This window comes from Euprymna scolopes, chromosome 25 (genome assembly GCF_053919585.1).
Source record: "Euprymna scolopes isolate OS-2025 chromosome 25, ASM5391958v1, whole genome shotgun sequence".
Lineage (NCBI taxonomy): Eukaryota > Metazoa > Mollusca > Cephalopoda > Sepiida > Sepiolidae > Euprymna > Euprymna scolopes.
Window position 1 is genome coordinate 30,902,891 of NC_136506.1, and position 18,776 is coordinate 30,921,666.

General features: G+C 33.6%; 1 protein-coding gene and 1 long non-coding RNA gene across 11 annotated transcripts in view; one reads left to right on the forward strand and one right to left on the reverse strand.

The window, feature by feature from the left end:
* The window catches only part of LOC145247311 (sodium-driven chloride bicarbonate exchanger-like), a 492,947-nt gene that overhangs the window by 355,239 nt on the left and 118,932 nt on the right, over positions 1 to 18,776 (forward strand). The window contains exon 1 of one of the 10 annotated variants that reach the window (XM_080108948.1): positions 1,604 to 1,775. The exons of the other annotated variants lie outside the window; for them this stretch is intronic. Within the exon in view, the coding sequence (XP_079965074.1) occupies positions 1,616 to 1,775 (160 nt within the window). The 5' untranslated portion in view covers positions 1,604 to 1,615. Of the gene's footprint in view, positions 1 to 1,603; positions 1,776 to 18,776 lie in introns of those variants that run through there. 10 annotated transcript variants of the gene reach the window in all.
* LOC145247130 (uncharacterized) overlaps positions 10,278 to 18,776 on the reverse strand; it is a 25,061-nt gene continuing 16,562 nt past the window's right edge. Inside the window, exon 2 of the long non-coding RNA XR_013863211.1 lies at positions 10,278 to 10,456. This is a non-coding gene — a long non-coding RNA (uncharacterized LOC145247130). The remainder of the gene's footprint in view (positions 10,457 to 18,776) is intronic.

The following is an 18,776-nucleotide window of genomic DNA, read 5'->3' on the forward strand; positions in this document are numbered from 1 at the left end:
TTAAGCAAGTATTAAATGTAATTCAATTTTTTCTTTAATAAAAATATACTATTGTTTACCTTTTAACACCTTGCTACCACTTTTGTCTCTGAAGCCATAAATTTTGTTAAATTTAAGCAAAATAAAATATTATCTTAAAATAAAGGGAGACAACTATTAGGTGCAGTGCAAACAAAGAAATTGATGCGTTGGCTGTCTAGTAACGTAGTTTGGCCAACAATGGAATTATCAAATTTCTTTTCATGATTTTGTCCGAAATAAAAAAGATTGCTGGAAAATCAGTATCGTACTTGTATTAAAATCATATTAAAAATATAAAGAACACAAAGACTATGTTTGCAAAACTGGTTAAGTCGACAGAATGACAGAATTTGATTTCAGAACAATTTGTTTTAAAATGAACAAATTCATAATTTTTACTTTCAAAACGCTGGCTGAATTTTAATAGTATATTTCACATCTAGCTATAAGACCGTCTCATCTATTTTAATGGGCGTGGAAGATGATAACATAATTACAATTTTAGAACAAGTTAAGCATGCATGGTTCCCCATGAGTGCACAGTGAACGAGGCATAAAAGAAAATGACTAAGTTCAGTATTTGCCCCATTTCTCATTTAGCCCCAAAAGTCCCCAAGGCCTTAACATATTTAAATTTGAGTTCAACATCATGCAAAACTGCTAAATAAACATACACAGAAAATTTTGGACAAATATGGTAAAATAATCCCAAAAATGGAGTGTTTTTATTAGCCCTAAAAGAACCCCTGGGGCACACTAAACAAACAAAATTTAATAGAAATCAGTTAGTTATAACTTTCCAGAAAGTTTTATAAAAATCCAAGACATCAATTTTTTTTTTAATAAGCACAAAAATGTCAATTTTAGCTATTTTAACTCGAAAGGCACCCGGGGGGGGGGTCCCAGAAAATCAGTTCTGTTACTTTTTACCTCATATCATGTTTAATGTTTGTGCAAAATTTTAAAAAATTGCAAGGCATAGTTATTGAGAAAAGTGCGGACAGACGAACGGATGAACGGACAAAGGTGAATTTATAGGTCCACAGTCCTATTGTCGGGGGGGGGGCAACAATTCATTTTAAAATGGCTTCAGTTAGAATTTGAACTTAGCAACATCAGAAAGTTTCAGTTACTTTTATATCTGGCAATTAGATGGTCTCATTTTTTTTTTTTTTTTTTTTTTTACATGGGTGTGGAAGTTAATAACGTGCATACAAACGTGAATGAGGGTTATTTTTACGATTACTGTTTCCACTTCCCTTTCGTTTTCCCCTACTCATGTTAAGAATTTTTTTTTTCTAAATAATGACGTTATTATTAGTTTTTTTTTTTTAATCCCTTCTTAACGTGAGGAGAGTTTCCTTTATCTATTCTGTACTTTCACCTAACGATTTAGTAAACAAGGAATATCATAAAAAATCAATTAAAAACGAAGAAGCAACCGGAAGTGAAGTGGAAACAGTAAACGTAAAGATAATTCAAATAAGCATATAATCATAAAGATTATTAGTTCAAGAGATACATTATTATATAGTAATACGAAGATCCTTAATGTATCTGGTTACCAATTATTTTCTTGATTCTATTTTTTATTATGATGATTCCATTTGTGATTTTCTTACTCTTTTCAAACAATCTTCTCCCTTTCTTGTGGAATATTTGGCATCCAGAACACAAGCAAGCTTCTTCCATTTGTCCTCTCCGTGGAGCGTTTAGCATAGCTTGGGAGCAGACAGGGAGTCAGTCCATTTCCGGTTAGTACCATTTAAAAACTCCCGCCTCTCTCACTCTCTTCAAAAGAGTGTCTCATGCACCAGCTAAATGGCTTTGTTAAGTTTAATTTAAGTTACACTATATATATATATATATATATATATATATATATATATATATATATATATATATATATATATATATATATATATATATATAGGAAATTTATTACTGTGAGTCCAGAATGAGTTTACAAATTGTTTCAACTAGAGGAAAATCCTCAAAGAGAGGAAAAATTCAACTAGCATCATCAGAATTCATAGATGGACATCTATGAATTCTGATGATGTTAGTTGAATTTTTCCTTTTTCCTCTCTTTGAGGATTTTCCTCTAGTTGAAACAATTTGTAAACTCATTCTGGACTCACAGTAATAAATTTCCTATATACTGCTCTGACTACACATTGAGCACTTTAGTCCGTTTTTTTTTTTTTTTTTTTTTTTTTTTCACCACTGGTAAATATATATATATATATATATATATATATATATATATATATATATATATGCATAAAAGATAACAGTGAAATAAGTAAACAGACTAAGTAGAACAAAAAGAATTGACACAGGTGTTTATTCCAATATATTATTCTGTTAATGGAACTTTGTCAAGAAAAAAACAGTCAATAACTATATACAAAAATGAACTTGTATGTATACATTAACTGACTCTGTTGAATAAAAATGTTTTTTTTTCTTGACAAAGTTCCATTAATGGAACGAAATATTGAAATTGGTATGCATTTCTGTTAATTTTCTTAATTCTATCTTCTCTCTTTTTGGTTATTTCCTGGTTTCTTTTATACCTATACATTCTAGCGCATATTTATCCTCCAAACGTGTGTGTTTGTGTGTGTGTGTTCGGGGTATTCGGGCAAGTTTTATCAAAAACTATTGAGTTCTCTTTTTGGTATTTCTGGAAACTATTTTCTCGATTTGTCCAGCTATATTCCAAGTATCGGGTGATCTAAGACTGTTTTATGGCCCTTCTTAGATGCTTACGGTCTTCACAATCGTCATCAGGAGTGCGGTTGATGTTGTTAATTTGGAATATTTAATTTATTGTTTTGGTCTCTAGTTTCGGCAAGAAAATACGCATTAATTTTTTTGTAGTTAGTTTTTGAAGACACACTACTCTATCGAAAGATCGTCGCTCGCCGAGTTGAGAAAATGTTAGCAAAAATATAAAGAAAAAGAAAATTCATAATCTTTTTATAAAACTTGCCTATATAATGCCTTGCTGCTCATATATATATATATATATATATATATATATATATATATATATATATATATATATATCAGGTCATCCCATAAGTTCTGTCCGAGTTTATGAATAAAGAAAAGAATTGACCAAATGTTACATTTTATTAAAGATTTAATCATCAATATACTTTCCCTGATTATCTATGACTTCCTTCCATCGATTAACAAGATTATTAATTTTATCTATTAATACACTTATCAATTCCATCACTGTAAAATCCTTTTGGCTTTAATTCGAAGAACTTACAAATGTCAGTTTCAACATCTTTCTGCATTACAAAAGCTGTTCCTTCCAAATGATTTTGTAAGCTATGAAACAAATGATAGTCTGAAGGAGCATGGTCAGGAGAATAGGGTGGATGAGGAATTTCCTTCCAATCAAGTTCTTCGATATTTTGTGAGGTGATTCTTGCTGTGTTGGGTCATGTATTGTCCTGATGAAACATCGCCCACTTTCGATTCACTAGAGCAGATCTTCTATCCCCCTTAAAGCTTGATACAAACGCTCTAATTGCTGACAGTAGATTTGAGCATTAATTGTTGCATTAGGTGGTAACAATTAAAAGTGGAATATTTCTAACCGGTTCGGCTGCTGAGTTTCCTTTCTTAAACTCATTAAAGCATTATATGCCTAAAATGATTCTTAGGCACTTCCATGTTAGTAGCGTTGTAATCGAGCAAATTTAAATTTTATCTTCTGTAAAATAAATGTAATCATTTAAAATGCATCTAAACATAAAAATGTAAAAAAATTACACAATATACACAATATTTTTTTAAGTTTCATTCAATTTAAAAACAATGGTGAAAATTCGGACAGACCTTATGGGATGACATGATATATATATATATATATATATATATATATATATATATATATATATATATATATATATATATATATATATATATATATATATATATAGTGAGGTAACAATAATTTTTCATTGAAGGAGCATGTGCCTATTAGATATGCTTATCATTTTTTCCTACAAGCTTTTGCAATTCCAAAAATTTCCAAAATTCATTTTGTTTTGTTTATTTCTCTTGAACTTTCAATTAACGTTTAGTCATCATCTAATATGGGAGCACCAAACGATATTTTTTCAAGGTAAAATGTAATGGTTTATAATACCTAGATCTTTTGCAGAAAAGGCCTGCCAAAAAATACCCTAAAAAAAAGAAAAAATGCAAGTTATAGTAAAAAAAAAAAATACTTTCTCAAGAGGGTTGATTCCATTCTATTTTATTCATTTGTTGCATAAGTTGATCATTTATTTCATTTTAGATTTCCCGCGAGAGAATATATTTGTTTCGAAGTAGCTGAGTGAGCTTTGCTGCTTTTTCCAGTAATAATCTAGCCTTACTGAATGTGTGTTCGTGGTCGAAGCTGGTACACCTTTTTGTGAGGCTTTTAGCGTAGCTTTTGACATCTGTTCCCAGGTGGCTTTACGAATCAGTATTTATACTCCACCAGACCAGATGAATTCTTGCCCTGAAATCCGGCAAAACCAAGAAGCCAAAAGAAAGATACACTATAACATATCTGACCGGTCAATTTGGAGAAAAGCAAATCAGTTCATCTTATCGGGATTCTTCAAACTACTGAACTCAGCTGGAGTGTTATTTTTGCAACGTTTCAGTCGATGTAACCTCCGACTGTCTTCAAGTGTATCTTGTTGAACTTGGGAACCTTTCTGTCAAACCCGGGAATCTGCACGGAATTTGGATCCGAAGAATAATACGTGATAATTAATCTTCATCTAAAAAAATTCAGTTACATAATAGGAAAATCAATGTTCTTCATATTATTAACTTAACGTTTGAGAGTTAAAGGAGAACTTTCATCGAATATTCACATATCATATATACAGCATAATCACGTTGACACATCAGTTCCCGCTGGATCACCAAAGTTAAGCAATGTTGAACCTTGTCAGTACTAATTGGGTGACCATTTGGGATTTCCAGGTGCTGTATGTGTTCTCTGTTTATCTCGGCATTGTTTTCAGTCGTCATGGACTTCTCCTTGCCACTGGACTAAAACGGTGTCGATTCAGGAGAGATGTGGTTGGGGATTGCACAACTCTTGCCTCACATTTCTACACGCAGGGGTATCCTTTGTCTTTCGAGACTGAATGGAGGCATTGATTGATTACATATCAATGAGTCTCATATAGAGAGTACATGTTAGCCCCAGGAATGGGGGGAAGAGGGGGCTTGATTTCTGAGAACTTCGATTGAAGTAAAATGTAACAAAAAGCATTTATTTTGCATTTTGTATGTAGACAAATGGGGTTTACATTGATATTCAACGTGAAAATCTGAATGTTAAGCCTAATGCCATGTATATCTAGACAGGATTCATAAAAGTAGGTTCGGAGCGTGTGAACGCTATGCTTGACTGTTAGGGTTATTTTAAAAAAATTATTATTATTTATTTATTATTTCTTTTTTTTTTTTTTCAAATCTTTTTATTATTATTATTATTATTATTATTATTATTATTATTATTATTATTATTGGCTCACATGGAGCTTTCACACAAGTCAAAAAACGATCTGATTGGAAACCTTTGGTGTTCTCTGGAAGCTGAGTGACAACAAGTCTCCCCAGACGTCCAGCTCTCTCCACCTCCTTCGATAGCATTTGCAAATAAATTTGCATCATCGCAACAGCCGCTTACAATTGATTTCTCGCTGGTAGTGGCCATTGGTTTATACTGGAATTTGAGTGGCACTCAGCTTCCCCAAGGTCCCAGTTCTCTTTGCGCTTGTCCAGCTGAGGTCTGGTTGGCGCTCGCTCCTCAGTCTTTCAACCCTTATTGACCCTTCTCAGCCCTTTGGTATCATTTTTTTTTGGGGGGGGGACGGTGATGAAACAATGGGGGGTTATTATTCTCCATTATTTTATTTTTTTTTTTTTGCAAAACTGTTTTATTATTATTTATTATTATTGATTATTTCTTTATTTGATTTTTATTATTTATTTATTTACTGCAAACCGATTTTTTCTATTAATGACACGGCTATGCTAAGAAAAAGATTTCAAGATCTTTGTTGTCGCATTATGCGTAACCATTCATGAATTTAAAAATGTAATGTCGAAAAATAAAGTTCCATCAAACAATATGAATTTTGGAAATTATTTTATTTTATTTGAATTGCGAAAGTTAGTAGTGAGATCTAACAGACATAGACTTCAACGAAATTATATATATATATATATATATATATATATATATATATATATATATATATATATATAAAATTGTATATTTGCGAATGTTTCTATATTTTATTTTTATTCTATTTGTTCTGCTTAGGAAAGTATATTGAATTTTTAAAAATAAAAAGCCCATTTTCTTTTTTTTCTTTTTTCTTTTTTTTTTTTTGCACTTTCTTTAAAAAAATAAATTTTCTCTGATCCATTGTCTGGTTTGCAATTCTTATTGTTTGTTATGCCCTCTGCTCTCTTTCATTCTTACACATATATCAAGTATAAGCACATTGCAATAACTGTTATTGCTAGTACCATATTAGCAATAATAAAAAAGCTATCCTTAATATATATAAATAATATCGTCTATATTTTTAAGAAAATTTAAAAAAAACGATGCAGGCTAAAATTAATCGTGCGTTCTTATTGGTCAATAAGATAATGAGGGAAGTTCAAATGACATATATATATATATATATATATATATATATATATATATATATATATATATATATATATATATATATATATATAAAAGTGAAAGTGTTTGTCTGTGTGTGTGTCTGTCTGTGTACATTTCCCTACACAATAACTCTGTTAATTTTCAGTCTACACACTCGAAATTTGATATATAGGGTATTGAGATTTGGGAAAATCTTTGTAATCCGTTTTCGGCCAGAAATTTGGATGTTAAGGAGTCAAAGTTCAACGATTTGACCTTTGTTAACTCTACCAAAGTTCGCCGCCAATTTTGGGTATAAACACTTGAAATTTTAGATATAGGTTCCTTGGACATGGATCTAACTTAATAACTTGATTTGATCCCAAAACAATAAATGTTAGGGGTCAAAGTTTTCAAAAATTTTACATCTGCGATCTCTACCAAATTACTCAGAAAATTTCTGGTCTAAACATTTGAAATTTTGCATAAAGGGTATTCAGAGATAGAGCAAGCTTTTTAATCGGTTTGGGTAAAAAATTTGAGCTACCAATATATAAATGTATGTACGTATGTTTGTATGTCTGCCTCAAACTTTTGACAGAGGCCATGGATTTTCACAAGATCAGTATCGTTTTGAAGTTCGACCCTTCGGATGACAAATACCGAAAAATTGGCTAAAAGCATTAATTTCTTCACCCTCAACTGGGCACTTTTCTACAGGGAGGGGTTGCTTTTTTCACCGATATTTTTGAAAGTCATCCTACATATATATATATATATATATATATATATATATATATATATATGGTGAAAATGTCTGTGTGTTGCTGTCTCTCTGTGTACATTTCCCTATGCAATAACTCTGTTAATTTTCAGTCGACAGACTCGAGATTTGACATAAGGAGTATTGAGATTTGGGAAAAAATTTTTGATCAGTTTTCGGCCAGAAATTTGACTGTTAAGGGGTCGAAGTTCAACGGTTCAACCTTTGAGAACTCTACCAAACTCCTCCGCCAATTTTGGGTCTAAACACTTGTAATTTTAGATATAGGTTCTTTGAACATGAATCAAACTTTATAATTTTATTTGAGCCCAAGACAATAAATGCTAAGGGGTCAAAATTGGGGTCAAAGTTTAAAAAAATTTGACCTCTTCGGTCTCTACCAAATTACTCATCCAATTTTTTTGTCTAAACATTTGAAATTTTACATAAAGTGTATTCAGAGATAGGGCAAGCTTTTTAATCGTTTTTTGGCCGACTATTTGGCTGCCAAGGAGTCAAAGTCCAAACGCTTTTACATTTGCGGTCTCTAGCAAACTATTCAGCCAATTTTTGGTCTAAACATTGGAAATTTTACATAAACGGTATTCAGACATGAAGCAATCTGTTTAATCAATTTTTGGGTGAATGTTTCGCTGCCAAGATGTCAAGGTTGAAAGAGTTGACCTTTGCAGATTCTACCAAACTCCTCCGTCAATTTTGGATCTAAACACTTGAAATTTTAGATGTAGGTTACTTGGATGTGGGTTAAATATTTTAACTTGATTTTAGCCCAAAACAATAAATGTTAAGGGGTCGAAATTCGGGTCAAAGTTTAAAAAAATTTGACCTCTGCAGTCCTTACCAACTTTTCTCTATGGTAGTTAAGGAAGCTTATTATATAGAAAGGCATTACCGTACATATGCACTTTTTAATATACACATATGCACATAAAGTTATGAACAGAATGTAGGGCCCGAGCAAAGCTGGGTTGAACTGCTAGTATATATATATATATATATATATAACCTGAGAGGAATATTAAATCTGGACAGCATAAAGAGATGCAGAATTATAGGACTTTGTTGACATGGTCATGTTAAAAAAAAAAATGGACAAGAATGTTTTCTTTTTTTTTTTTTTTAAACAAAGGGGTCATCACATGAGACCACTCGAGGATAAGGGTCATGTGTCTATGGTAGTCATTGGGACAGTAGCGTAGTAATCATTTGTGGTGGAAATTTGGTATAATCAGATTATTTACGAGGATGGTTCAATAAGAACTTGTTTACATCGGATTTGAAAGCTACAATATTATAGTCAGCTGGAAAGCAGACCAGCAGAACAGAGTTCCACAGGTGGGCAGTTGTAGGAAAGAAGCTTTGGTCCTGAAATCCACATTTAGATTTAGGCACCGATAGAGAGTGGGGGAAATTATTGATAGTGATTTTGGTTAGATAATTGTTTTTTTTTGTGAAAGATTGGTGAGGGGACGCCATAGATTGTAGTTCAACTGAGCATTTGCCATGAAAATGACAGAGCAGAGACAGGTTCGCAATGTCTCTTATGTGGAAAACAGGGTGCAGAGAGGAGAAGAGGGAATCATCCAGATTACGAAGTTGGTTTTGAACTCTATCAAGGCAGAATAGGGTGATCCGAGCAGTTCTTGCCCAGATGTGGTAAAAGTACTCCATCCTAAGATGCACTTGGCTCTTATATAGCTAAAGAGTTGCATCTTGGGTATTAAATGTACGAATGTTGTGGTGGGAGGATGAGTTGGCAAAGAAGGACAAGGAAAAAAAGTTTCCTGTCTTTTTCTCTCTTACTATCCCTCTCTTTACTACTCTAACCAAGTATGCCGACCTGTTCCACAAATCCCAAAACCTCAACATGAAACATTTCCAGAAAAAAGCTTGAATAAACCTAGAACCCCATCTTCCAACGTAGACCCCTACGACCATGTCTCCTTCTCCAACATCAGGGGTCTACGTTCCAACCTTCCAGAGGTTGAAACCCAATTACAGGAGACAACACCGGACATATTCTTTCTAAGCGAAACTGGAATAGGTCCGACCACTTTCCTAGATGAGTTCATAATTAATGGATACTCTAACTTAACATCTAAATCTGACCCCCAAGATCGCCATGGGCATGGAATATGTGCCTACATTAAAGATGGCTTTCCATGTGGCAAGGATATCTCTAGAGAAGATCCTAATTTACCTTATATGTGCTTCCGGGTTGCACTTGCTTACACCACTGCATTTATATTTGCCCTCTATCGGCCCCACAACAGCAGAGTTACTATCTTTAAGGGCATATCTAAGAAAATAGACCACATCCTGTCTGCACATCCCTCGGCTAACATCCACATCTGTGGTGACTTCAATGTCCATAACGTGGAATGGCTGATCCACTCAAATAAGACGGACGATGAGGGGAGGTTCTGTCATGATTTTGCCATTGCTGATGACCTCACTCAGATTATTCGCTAGTCAACCCATGTGCCCGATACTACAGGTCAATATGCAAGCCTCCTAGACCTTTTTCTCTCAACTTCCCCTGAGCTATGTTCATGTTCCTTTCTTTCTCCTCTAGGATCCTCCGACCACTCCGTTGTATCAGTTAAGATAAAAATGAAATGTAATAAGTCCCCAGATGTACCCCTCCACCGTACTGTATACCGATACTCCATGGCTTACTGGGATAGCTTCCGTACATTTATATCTGATCTACCTCTGCATTCCATGTTTAAAAAGGATGTGTCCTCTATAGTATCAGACCTGACCGAATAGTTAATTGTAGGCATAGACCGATTCATACCATCGAAAAAATTCAAACAAAAACCTACCAGCCAACCATGGTTCTTCCCAGAATGTGCTGCTGCCATCGCGCACAGAAATCACTTTTTCCATAGCTACCAACGTAATAGATGCACTGAGACTAAAGCTGCTTTCAGGAACGCCAGCAACCACTGAAAAAGAGTTATAAAAAATGCAAGAGAGTTATATGCCCAGTCTGTTAAATCCAAAGTAGCTGATCAGCAGCTTGGTTTCCACCAGTTTTGGCAAATAACAAATAGGATCCTGAACAGAAATATGCGTTCTATCCTAACCATTATCAACGGACCTGAGGTCATCTCGTCAGCTTCAGACAAGGCCAAACTATTTGCCAAGAACTTTGCAGCTAATTCTACCTTATGCGACCAAGGCCATCAACTCCCCATATTTCCTCCTATAACACAGAACAAGCTAGGTAACATACAAATATCTGTGCATGAGGTCGCCAAGCTAATCAAGAACCTTGATTCCAGTAAAGCTACTGGCCCTGACGGCATCCCAATTATAGTGTTAAAAAAGCTTCAACCAGAACTTGCTCCCATACTTACGAAACTGTTTAAACGTTGCCTTAAGGAGAAGTGCTTTCCAACACCCTGGAAAACCTCATCAGTATGCCCTGTATTTAAGAACTCAGGTTATAAGTATAAGTCTTCTGTGTGTTATAAGTTGCTGGAATCCATATTAAATAGAGAAATAGTCAACCACCTCAGCAGAAATAACCTTCTTAGTGACACGCAATATGGTTTCCGTTCTGCAAGATCTCCCGCAGATATGCTAATGGTTATATCTCATAGGATCAGTGAATCTCTTGACAAAGGCTTCCTTTCCAGAGCAATTGCTCTTGACATATCAAAGGCCTTCGACAAGGTATGGCATAAAGGCCTACTTCACAAGATCTTCAGCTACGGTATAACTGGAAATATTCTCTCTATCATTAAATCATTTCTCTCTGATAGGCTTATAAGAGTAGTGGTTGATGGACAAAAATCAGAGGCCTGCAGTATTAATGCTGGAGTCCCTCAAGGGTCCATCCTGGACCTAACTCTCTTCCTGATCTACATCAATGATCTCCCTAAACACATACTTAAATCATTTGTTGACATCTATGCTGATGACATGACCATCTGCGGCAACACATCAAAGGCTGTAAATGACAAAGCTCTCTCTGATTATCTCTCCTCTGATCTCGAGCGCGTGGTTCAGTGGGGGAAGACGTAGCTGGTTACCTTTAATGCATCTAAAACCAAACTCCTATCTTTACATCATCAACGCTCTGATCCCCATCTGGAATTAATTGAAATGGATGGCTCTCGTCTAGGAGAAGCTCCATGTTTTGATAAGCTTCTGGGATTGACCTTCACTCCTGATCTGAAATGGAACACGTACATCAAATCTGTTACCAAGGTCGCTGGAAAGATGGTGGGATCCTTCTACCGCTCCAGAAGATATCTCACTACCGATGCAATTCTATAACTATATAAAAGCCAAGTACGTCCAAGAATACTGCTGCCATATCTGGGCAGGAGCTGTTAAAACAGCCTATCCTGCCTTGATAGAATACAAAATAGACTTCGTGGCTTAGTGGAAGATGCCCTTTTCTCTACCCTGCAACCTCTCTCTCACAGAAGAGACGTTGCAAGCCTATCATTGTTTTATCGTTATTTCCATGGCAAGTGCTCGTCTGAACTCCAATCTCTGGTCCCCCCTCGCCAATCTTTTACGAAAAACACCCGTCTAGCTGAATCCACTGTCAATAACTTTCCCCACTCTTTATCTATGCCTAAATCAAAACGTATATTCCATGAACAAAGCTTCTTTCTTAGAACTGCACGCCTGTGGAACTCTGTTCCGTCTGCCTGCTTCCCTCCTGACTACAACTTGGATGTGTTCAAGTCCAACGTAAACAAATTCCTAATGAAACGCCCCCTTAAGTAGACACTTTATTAAATATCCAGACTAACGTACTGTACTTACAATAACCCTTATCCCTGAGTGGCTTCCAGGCCTTGATAAGTGGTGACCACCTTGTAAAAAAAAAAAAAAAACATCAAAGCAGTGATAAGGATGAATTTGACACAAAGTATAATAAAAGACCTAGCCAGAGATAGGTTAGTCTGGAAGTTAATTTCTAAAAGCCATGCCAGCATGTAGAACAGATGTTGAATTAAATGTAATGATGATGATGATGATGATGATGATGATGATGTTTATCATCATCAGTCTTAGTGTTTCAGAAAAAAACCTTTGCAAGCATGGCACAATCACTTTGGTAAAGTTTTCGTTGAAAACAGACACCAAATGTCCATTATAATAAGATACTGAAATCTACAAATGTGTTAATTACTATAACCTTGTTATCACTTGGGCTATTTTAAAAATCTCTATTAATAACAGATCTGTAATCGATATTTCTCGCCGATCTTTAAAGTATCTTATTAAGGGATTGCTTTTTTTGTTGGCTTGTTTATATGCAGAGTTAAATATGATCAAAATTAATCCGAGAAATATATTTGCAAATCAGCAAAGTCTGCGTTTGTAACGATGTGCCCCCATATATGGGGGGTTGGATATTGTGCAAAAGAAAAAAAAAAAGAAAAAATGGTTTAATTATTTTCAATTCTTTTGTAAGCAAACCAGTCCCAGGATGGGTAACATGGATACCTTACCCAGAACGGGTAAAAAGGAATACCTGTCCCAGGATGGGTAAAATGAATACCGCATACAGAAGAGTTTTTCACCACTTTTATGTTCTCTTACGAAGATGAATATCTAGATACTAGACATTTTAGCCCATTAAAACCAGACAAAAGTTATGGCCCATTGACTTTGAATGAGTCCTTTATGCTAAATTGACGGTTGAATATAAATTAAATGTGTGCTTATTTTTTCATTAAATACTAACCCCTATTAATTCCTAATGTACATTGAATGGATACCATAATGCTTAATTCGCTGAACTTATCATAACAAAGATCCATACAAACTTTCAACCAGATTGACCCACTATTTTCCGAGAAAAAGTTAAATGAAAAGACAGTTATATAATATAGATAATTAAAATCCTTATTCCAATTTTGATCAAAATCTATTTCATGATTTCGATTTAAAAAAGTCTACAATTTTAGAATTAATAATATCTAAAATTTTAAGGATTCTTAAGAAAAAGTTAAAATTCAGAGAATCTTGCTTAATTGGTGTTTAATGTTTCAGAGAAACTGAGATCTAGCGAATATTTGTCAATTGATGTCTAATACCTACTATTAAAATTTCACATCTGTTCGCCTTCTTTGTATAAAACTAAACATAACCCACATTACTCACCCTTACACCTAGTAGCTGTGTTCAAAAATAATAATGATTAGTTAATTAGTTAAGGAGTTAATTCTATACATAGAAATATATAAATACATAAGTATATATAAATAGAAATATGTTTCTGAATTTTTGAGGTAACACTTCATAATTCATATTATTCCGGTTATTCAGACTGATGTCCGCATCTGAAGTGTTATTTTCACATTTCGGTCAATGTAACCTCCAACCTTCTTCAGTAATGATTTTTTACATATGGAATAGATAAATATTATTCCTGTGACAGGATCACGTGTCAAATAACCCTGAGCCTGAGCTGACAATGAATGCTCTCCACGAAATTTTATGTAAATTCCCAAGTTTGACCAGATGCGCCTGAAGAAAATCGAAGGTTACAACGTCTGAAATGTTGTGAAAGTCGCACCCAAGATAAGAACAGTTTTCTTAATAAAGGAAATAATACAAAATAGAGATAAGGGTAAAAAAAAAAAAAAAACATCCACAGATTTAATATTTTTATAGTTTAAAATTTTCAACAATTGTTGAAGTGGGAATATGGATTTCAGCTGTAGGAAAATTCTGATCCTAACTGTAACATGGCCGTTACACTTTAATCGTCTTGTTACATTCACCGACCGATATGTTGTCTGATATTTTGTTGCAAAGAAACAAATAATAAAAAAAGGAAAGAAATAAAAATCCGACTCGGCATTTTTTTTAAGTGCTAATGAAAATCATTTATTCATGGTTCTTCCAAAATAATGCATTTCATTATATTTCAAAAGTCTTTTCACGCTCTGCCATATAACATGTGCTTTTTAAAAGTCTCTCTCCCTGCCACTTTATATAGCCGTAATCAGCGCTTGCTCGCCTTCGACTTCACACGTCCACCTTTCCCGGTACACAACATATGCGCTATATTGTATAACTACTTAATTCAAACTAAGAAAAAATATCTGGAATCTGAAAAAGAAATTTAATAAGTTAAGAAAAAATGCAAGGGAAGAATGGTAAATGATATGTGTTCGAACTTTTTATCAACATTAAAACCATAGAAATAGAATATTACCAGTTGTAATAGAAATAGAATAGTATCAGGTTAATGAAAACAAAGAAAATAAAATATTATTGATGACGTGGGAAATTTTAGCAAATTTGGAACCAGAGTAGAATAGATATTTTGGAGTATAGTTCTGTTAGGTACAACTTAATAATAATAGTTATTTCTCTTGGAAAAAAGGAGATCCGCCATGACAGTTTTAGTCAGTAAGTGAATAAGTAGTTTGAATAGTCGATGGCATAACTTCAGGATTATGTTCTGTCAGAAAAACCCAACGTTGCTCGGGATTGAATAAGGATCACTACTGTGTACTTTTTGCATTGTATTCATAATACCATATTACTTTCTTTGTTTTTACTCCCCCTTGCTCCCATTTCACACCTTAATACAGTCAGAAGGGGTTAAAATGCTAGAAACCTCTGAATCAGTAAAATATACATATGAGTAGTATTTCATAAAATAGAATATACATATTTGAAATTTTAAGTGAGCTTAGAGGTGGGGGCACATAGATATTTTATACATAGAAAGTAATGAAGAAACTGGAATCGCTTCCATCGTCTTTCTTAGAGAATTTTATATATGTGATAATTGTTTCATCTAAAAAGGATATACGTGAAGTTTTAAAGGAATTTTAGCCTTCATATCTCCTTAAGTTAGAGATTCAGAGCCACTTCCATTGTCTTCCCTTTGAGGTTTTAAAAGAGTGCACTTAGAGACTAGGGAGCATGTCCATTGAATATTACTTCCTTTGTTTTTTGCTACCCCACTCCTTCCGTTTGGCCCTGGAATAAGAAGCTGAAATGTTTGAAAACTTAGTGAATTAGTTTCTTATACATTTCATTAAATAAAGTTTTCAGAAGGATTTTAGAAGTGGTGTTTAGCACATAGAGGTAAAATAGAAATTTGGAACTACTTCCGTTATCTTCCCCCAGAGAATTTTATAACAAATAATATAAATTTTATCAAAATATGATATATTTGAAGTTTTAAAGGAGGTTCACCTCCCTGCCCTTAGTTTCATTAGGCTAAGATTCAGGACCATTATTGTTGTCTTCCCTAGAAAATTGTATATATATATATATATATATATATATATATATATATATATTATTAAAATGCAAACAGTTACATTTGGTCTCTGTTTTATCACCGCTATCACAAACTATCTTTAGCGTCAGATAGTTCAGGGTCGCCTGATGAAGTCTCTTGACTGAAACAGATAGCTGTTTGTAGCAACCAAATGTAACTGTCTACCTTTTAATAAATAAATAAAATATTTTGCTATTTTTATCGAGCACTATCTAACTACCTTGTTGAGTTCATTAGTTTCTACTTTTGAATATTTTTATATGTATATATATATATATATATATATATATATATATATATAGTGTAAAATTTTGTTGAAAATTCAAAGACTCACGTTTTCTTTTTTATAACCTTCGTTTATTTCCTGGATGTTTTCCATTACAGTGGGTAGGCAATTTTACGATTTATGTGTCCATAAAGACACCAAAAGATGGAGGAAGTGAGGAGGCATGGCTTTGGAAATCTTTTTACCCAAATACGATGTTCAGCATGTTAAAAATATACCTTTTGTTGTAAAAATCTAATGGATAAAAATCTGAAGAAGTTGGTGGGGACAGGATATTTTTATGGACACATAAATCGTAAAATTGCCTACCCACTAATGAAACAGCTGTAAGGGAAAAAATCTAGGAAATAAACGAAGGTTATAAAAAAGAAAACGTGAGTCTTTGAATTTTTAACAAAATTTTACACTATATATGCTCTGCACCTATTAAATGGATACATTGAGCTTAACTCAAAATTAACAATGACTGGTTTTTAAAATAACAATCTTGACCCGTTAAACGAAAACGGTATACATTGAAATTAACGATATTTAAAAAACAAACTTTTAAAAAATATATATATATGATTTAAATTGCATGAAAATAGGATATATTTTAATTATATTTGAACTTTTAAAAGAGTTATGTTTTCATGGATCCCTCATGAGTGTACATAGAAATGCGTAAACACTTCCATTGTCTTCCCCGCTAAATTTTACATGAGAATACACTTTTAGATTTTGTGCAGATTTTTTTTTTTTTTTTTTTTTTTACATAGTGATGACCACTTATCAAGGCCCGGAAGCCACTCAGGGATAAGGGTTATGATTCTCTAACTTTTCTTTTCTATCGGGTAAACACACAAGCATCACATACATACACACATACATGGAGATATAACCAGAGTAATAGAGATATTGCTATAGATTAACACTCCCGGGCATCGTCAAGTCACCTAAGCGATTATAAACCGGCTATATAACAATATGTGTAAAGACGCCTTTCATGTGAGCATTGCTTTTGTAATAGCACTTCGTTATTAGTCGAATTTCCTTTATGACCCATTTCTTCTGCTTTGTTTTCGTTTCTGCTGATCATATTTATTTACCAGTATTTTGTCTGTTATATTTGCTTACATGAAATAAGAAGTGTCAAAATTCGCAACTGATAAGTAAATGTATGTATATATAAAGAGGAGTCTTATAATGCAGGATAATGGAAATATGCCGGTGCTGAGGGGGACAAAAATGAAGTTATATATATATAAAAAAATATATAGTAAATCTTACTTTTTTAGTCATAACAGTATTCTATATGTGTGAGTGTGTTCTGTAATATATTTCGCGGTAAAACCTCTTTATCGAATGGTAGATGTGTTAATGTCCTGAAACTAAGTTTAGAGACTTTTAACGTGGACTCTTCTGTCAGTAATTACGTCAGTGATTTTCATACACCCCTTTATATAGCAGCAATCTCTTACCGTTTCTTCATCATTTTCTTGTTTTCTTTTATATTCCGATCTCGTGTTATACACAACGCTACACACATCCAACATGGCGGCGCTCATGTTGGAGAAAGAACTCCTACGCGTACATCGCTACATAAATGTAAAAATCGATATACCAAATATTCAAATTTTATACTGTCCCTATTTACCTGCCTCCTCAGGGAAGAAACACTTAAAGACAATTTGCAATATTACGGCTGCATGTTAAAGAGGTTAAAACACGCAGATCACTGCACCAAAAATTGGAATATAAACTCTTTGATTGTAATAGTTCCAACATTATTTACATATTTTAATTTTTTTTTTCATGCTATTTTATCGGCTGCACCTCTTCACACTTTAACATTTTTATCAATAGCATCTCTTTGCACGTTAACTTTAAACATTTTTTTCTTCTTTACTGGCGTCAATGCTTCTCACAGTATTTTGCAATTTTCTCTTTGCGATGTAAACATTTTTTCAAAATATTGTACCTTTCTTAGCTAAAACACGGTTTTGAGATAAATAATGATGTAAGCTTGTTCATAGTATCATTTTTAAACTTATATATATAATTTAAAATAAACAGATAAACTGTTTTTAAAAAACACTTAAAGGTGCAAATATTTTATTAAATGAGAAAAAAAAATCGTTCAATTTTTCTTCCTTGGTTCTTTAGACATCTTTGGTTTTTTTTACATCTTTTCTTTCTTCTTTTTTTTTTTTTTGCTAATCAAGAACCTAGATTCCAGTAAAGCAACTGGCCCTGATGGCATCCCAATTATAGTGTTAAAAAAGCTTCAACCAGAACTTGCTCCCATACTTACGAAACTATTTAAGCACTGCCTTAAGGAGAAGTGCTTTCCGACTCCCTGGAAGACCTCATCAGTTTGCCCTGTATTTAAGAATTCAGGTGATAAGCCATCTCCCTCTCAGTACAGACCAATAAATCTCCTGTGTGTTATGAGTAAGTTGCTGGAATCCATATTAAATAGAGAAATAGTCAACCACCTCAGCAGGAATAACCTTCTTAGTGACACACAATATGGTTTCCGCTCTGCAAGATCTACCACAGATGTGCTGACGGTTATATCCCACATGATTACTGAATCTCTTGACAAAGGCTTCTTTTCTAGGGCAATTGCTCTTGACATATCAAAGGCCTTCGACAAGGTATGGCATAAGGGTCTACTTCACAAGATTTCCAGCTACGGCATAACTGGAAATGTTTTCTCAAT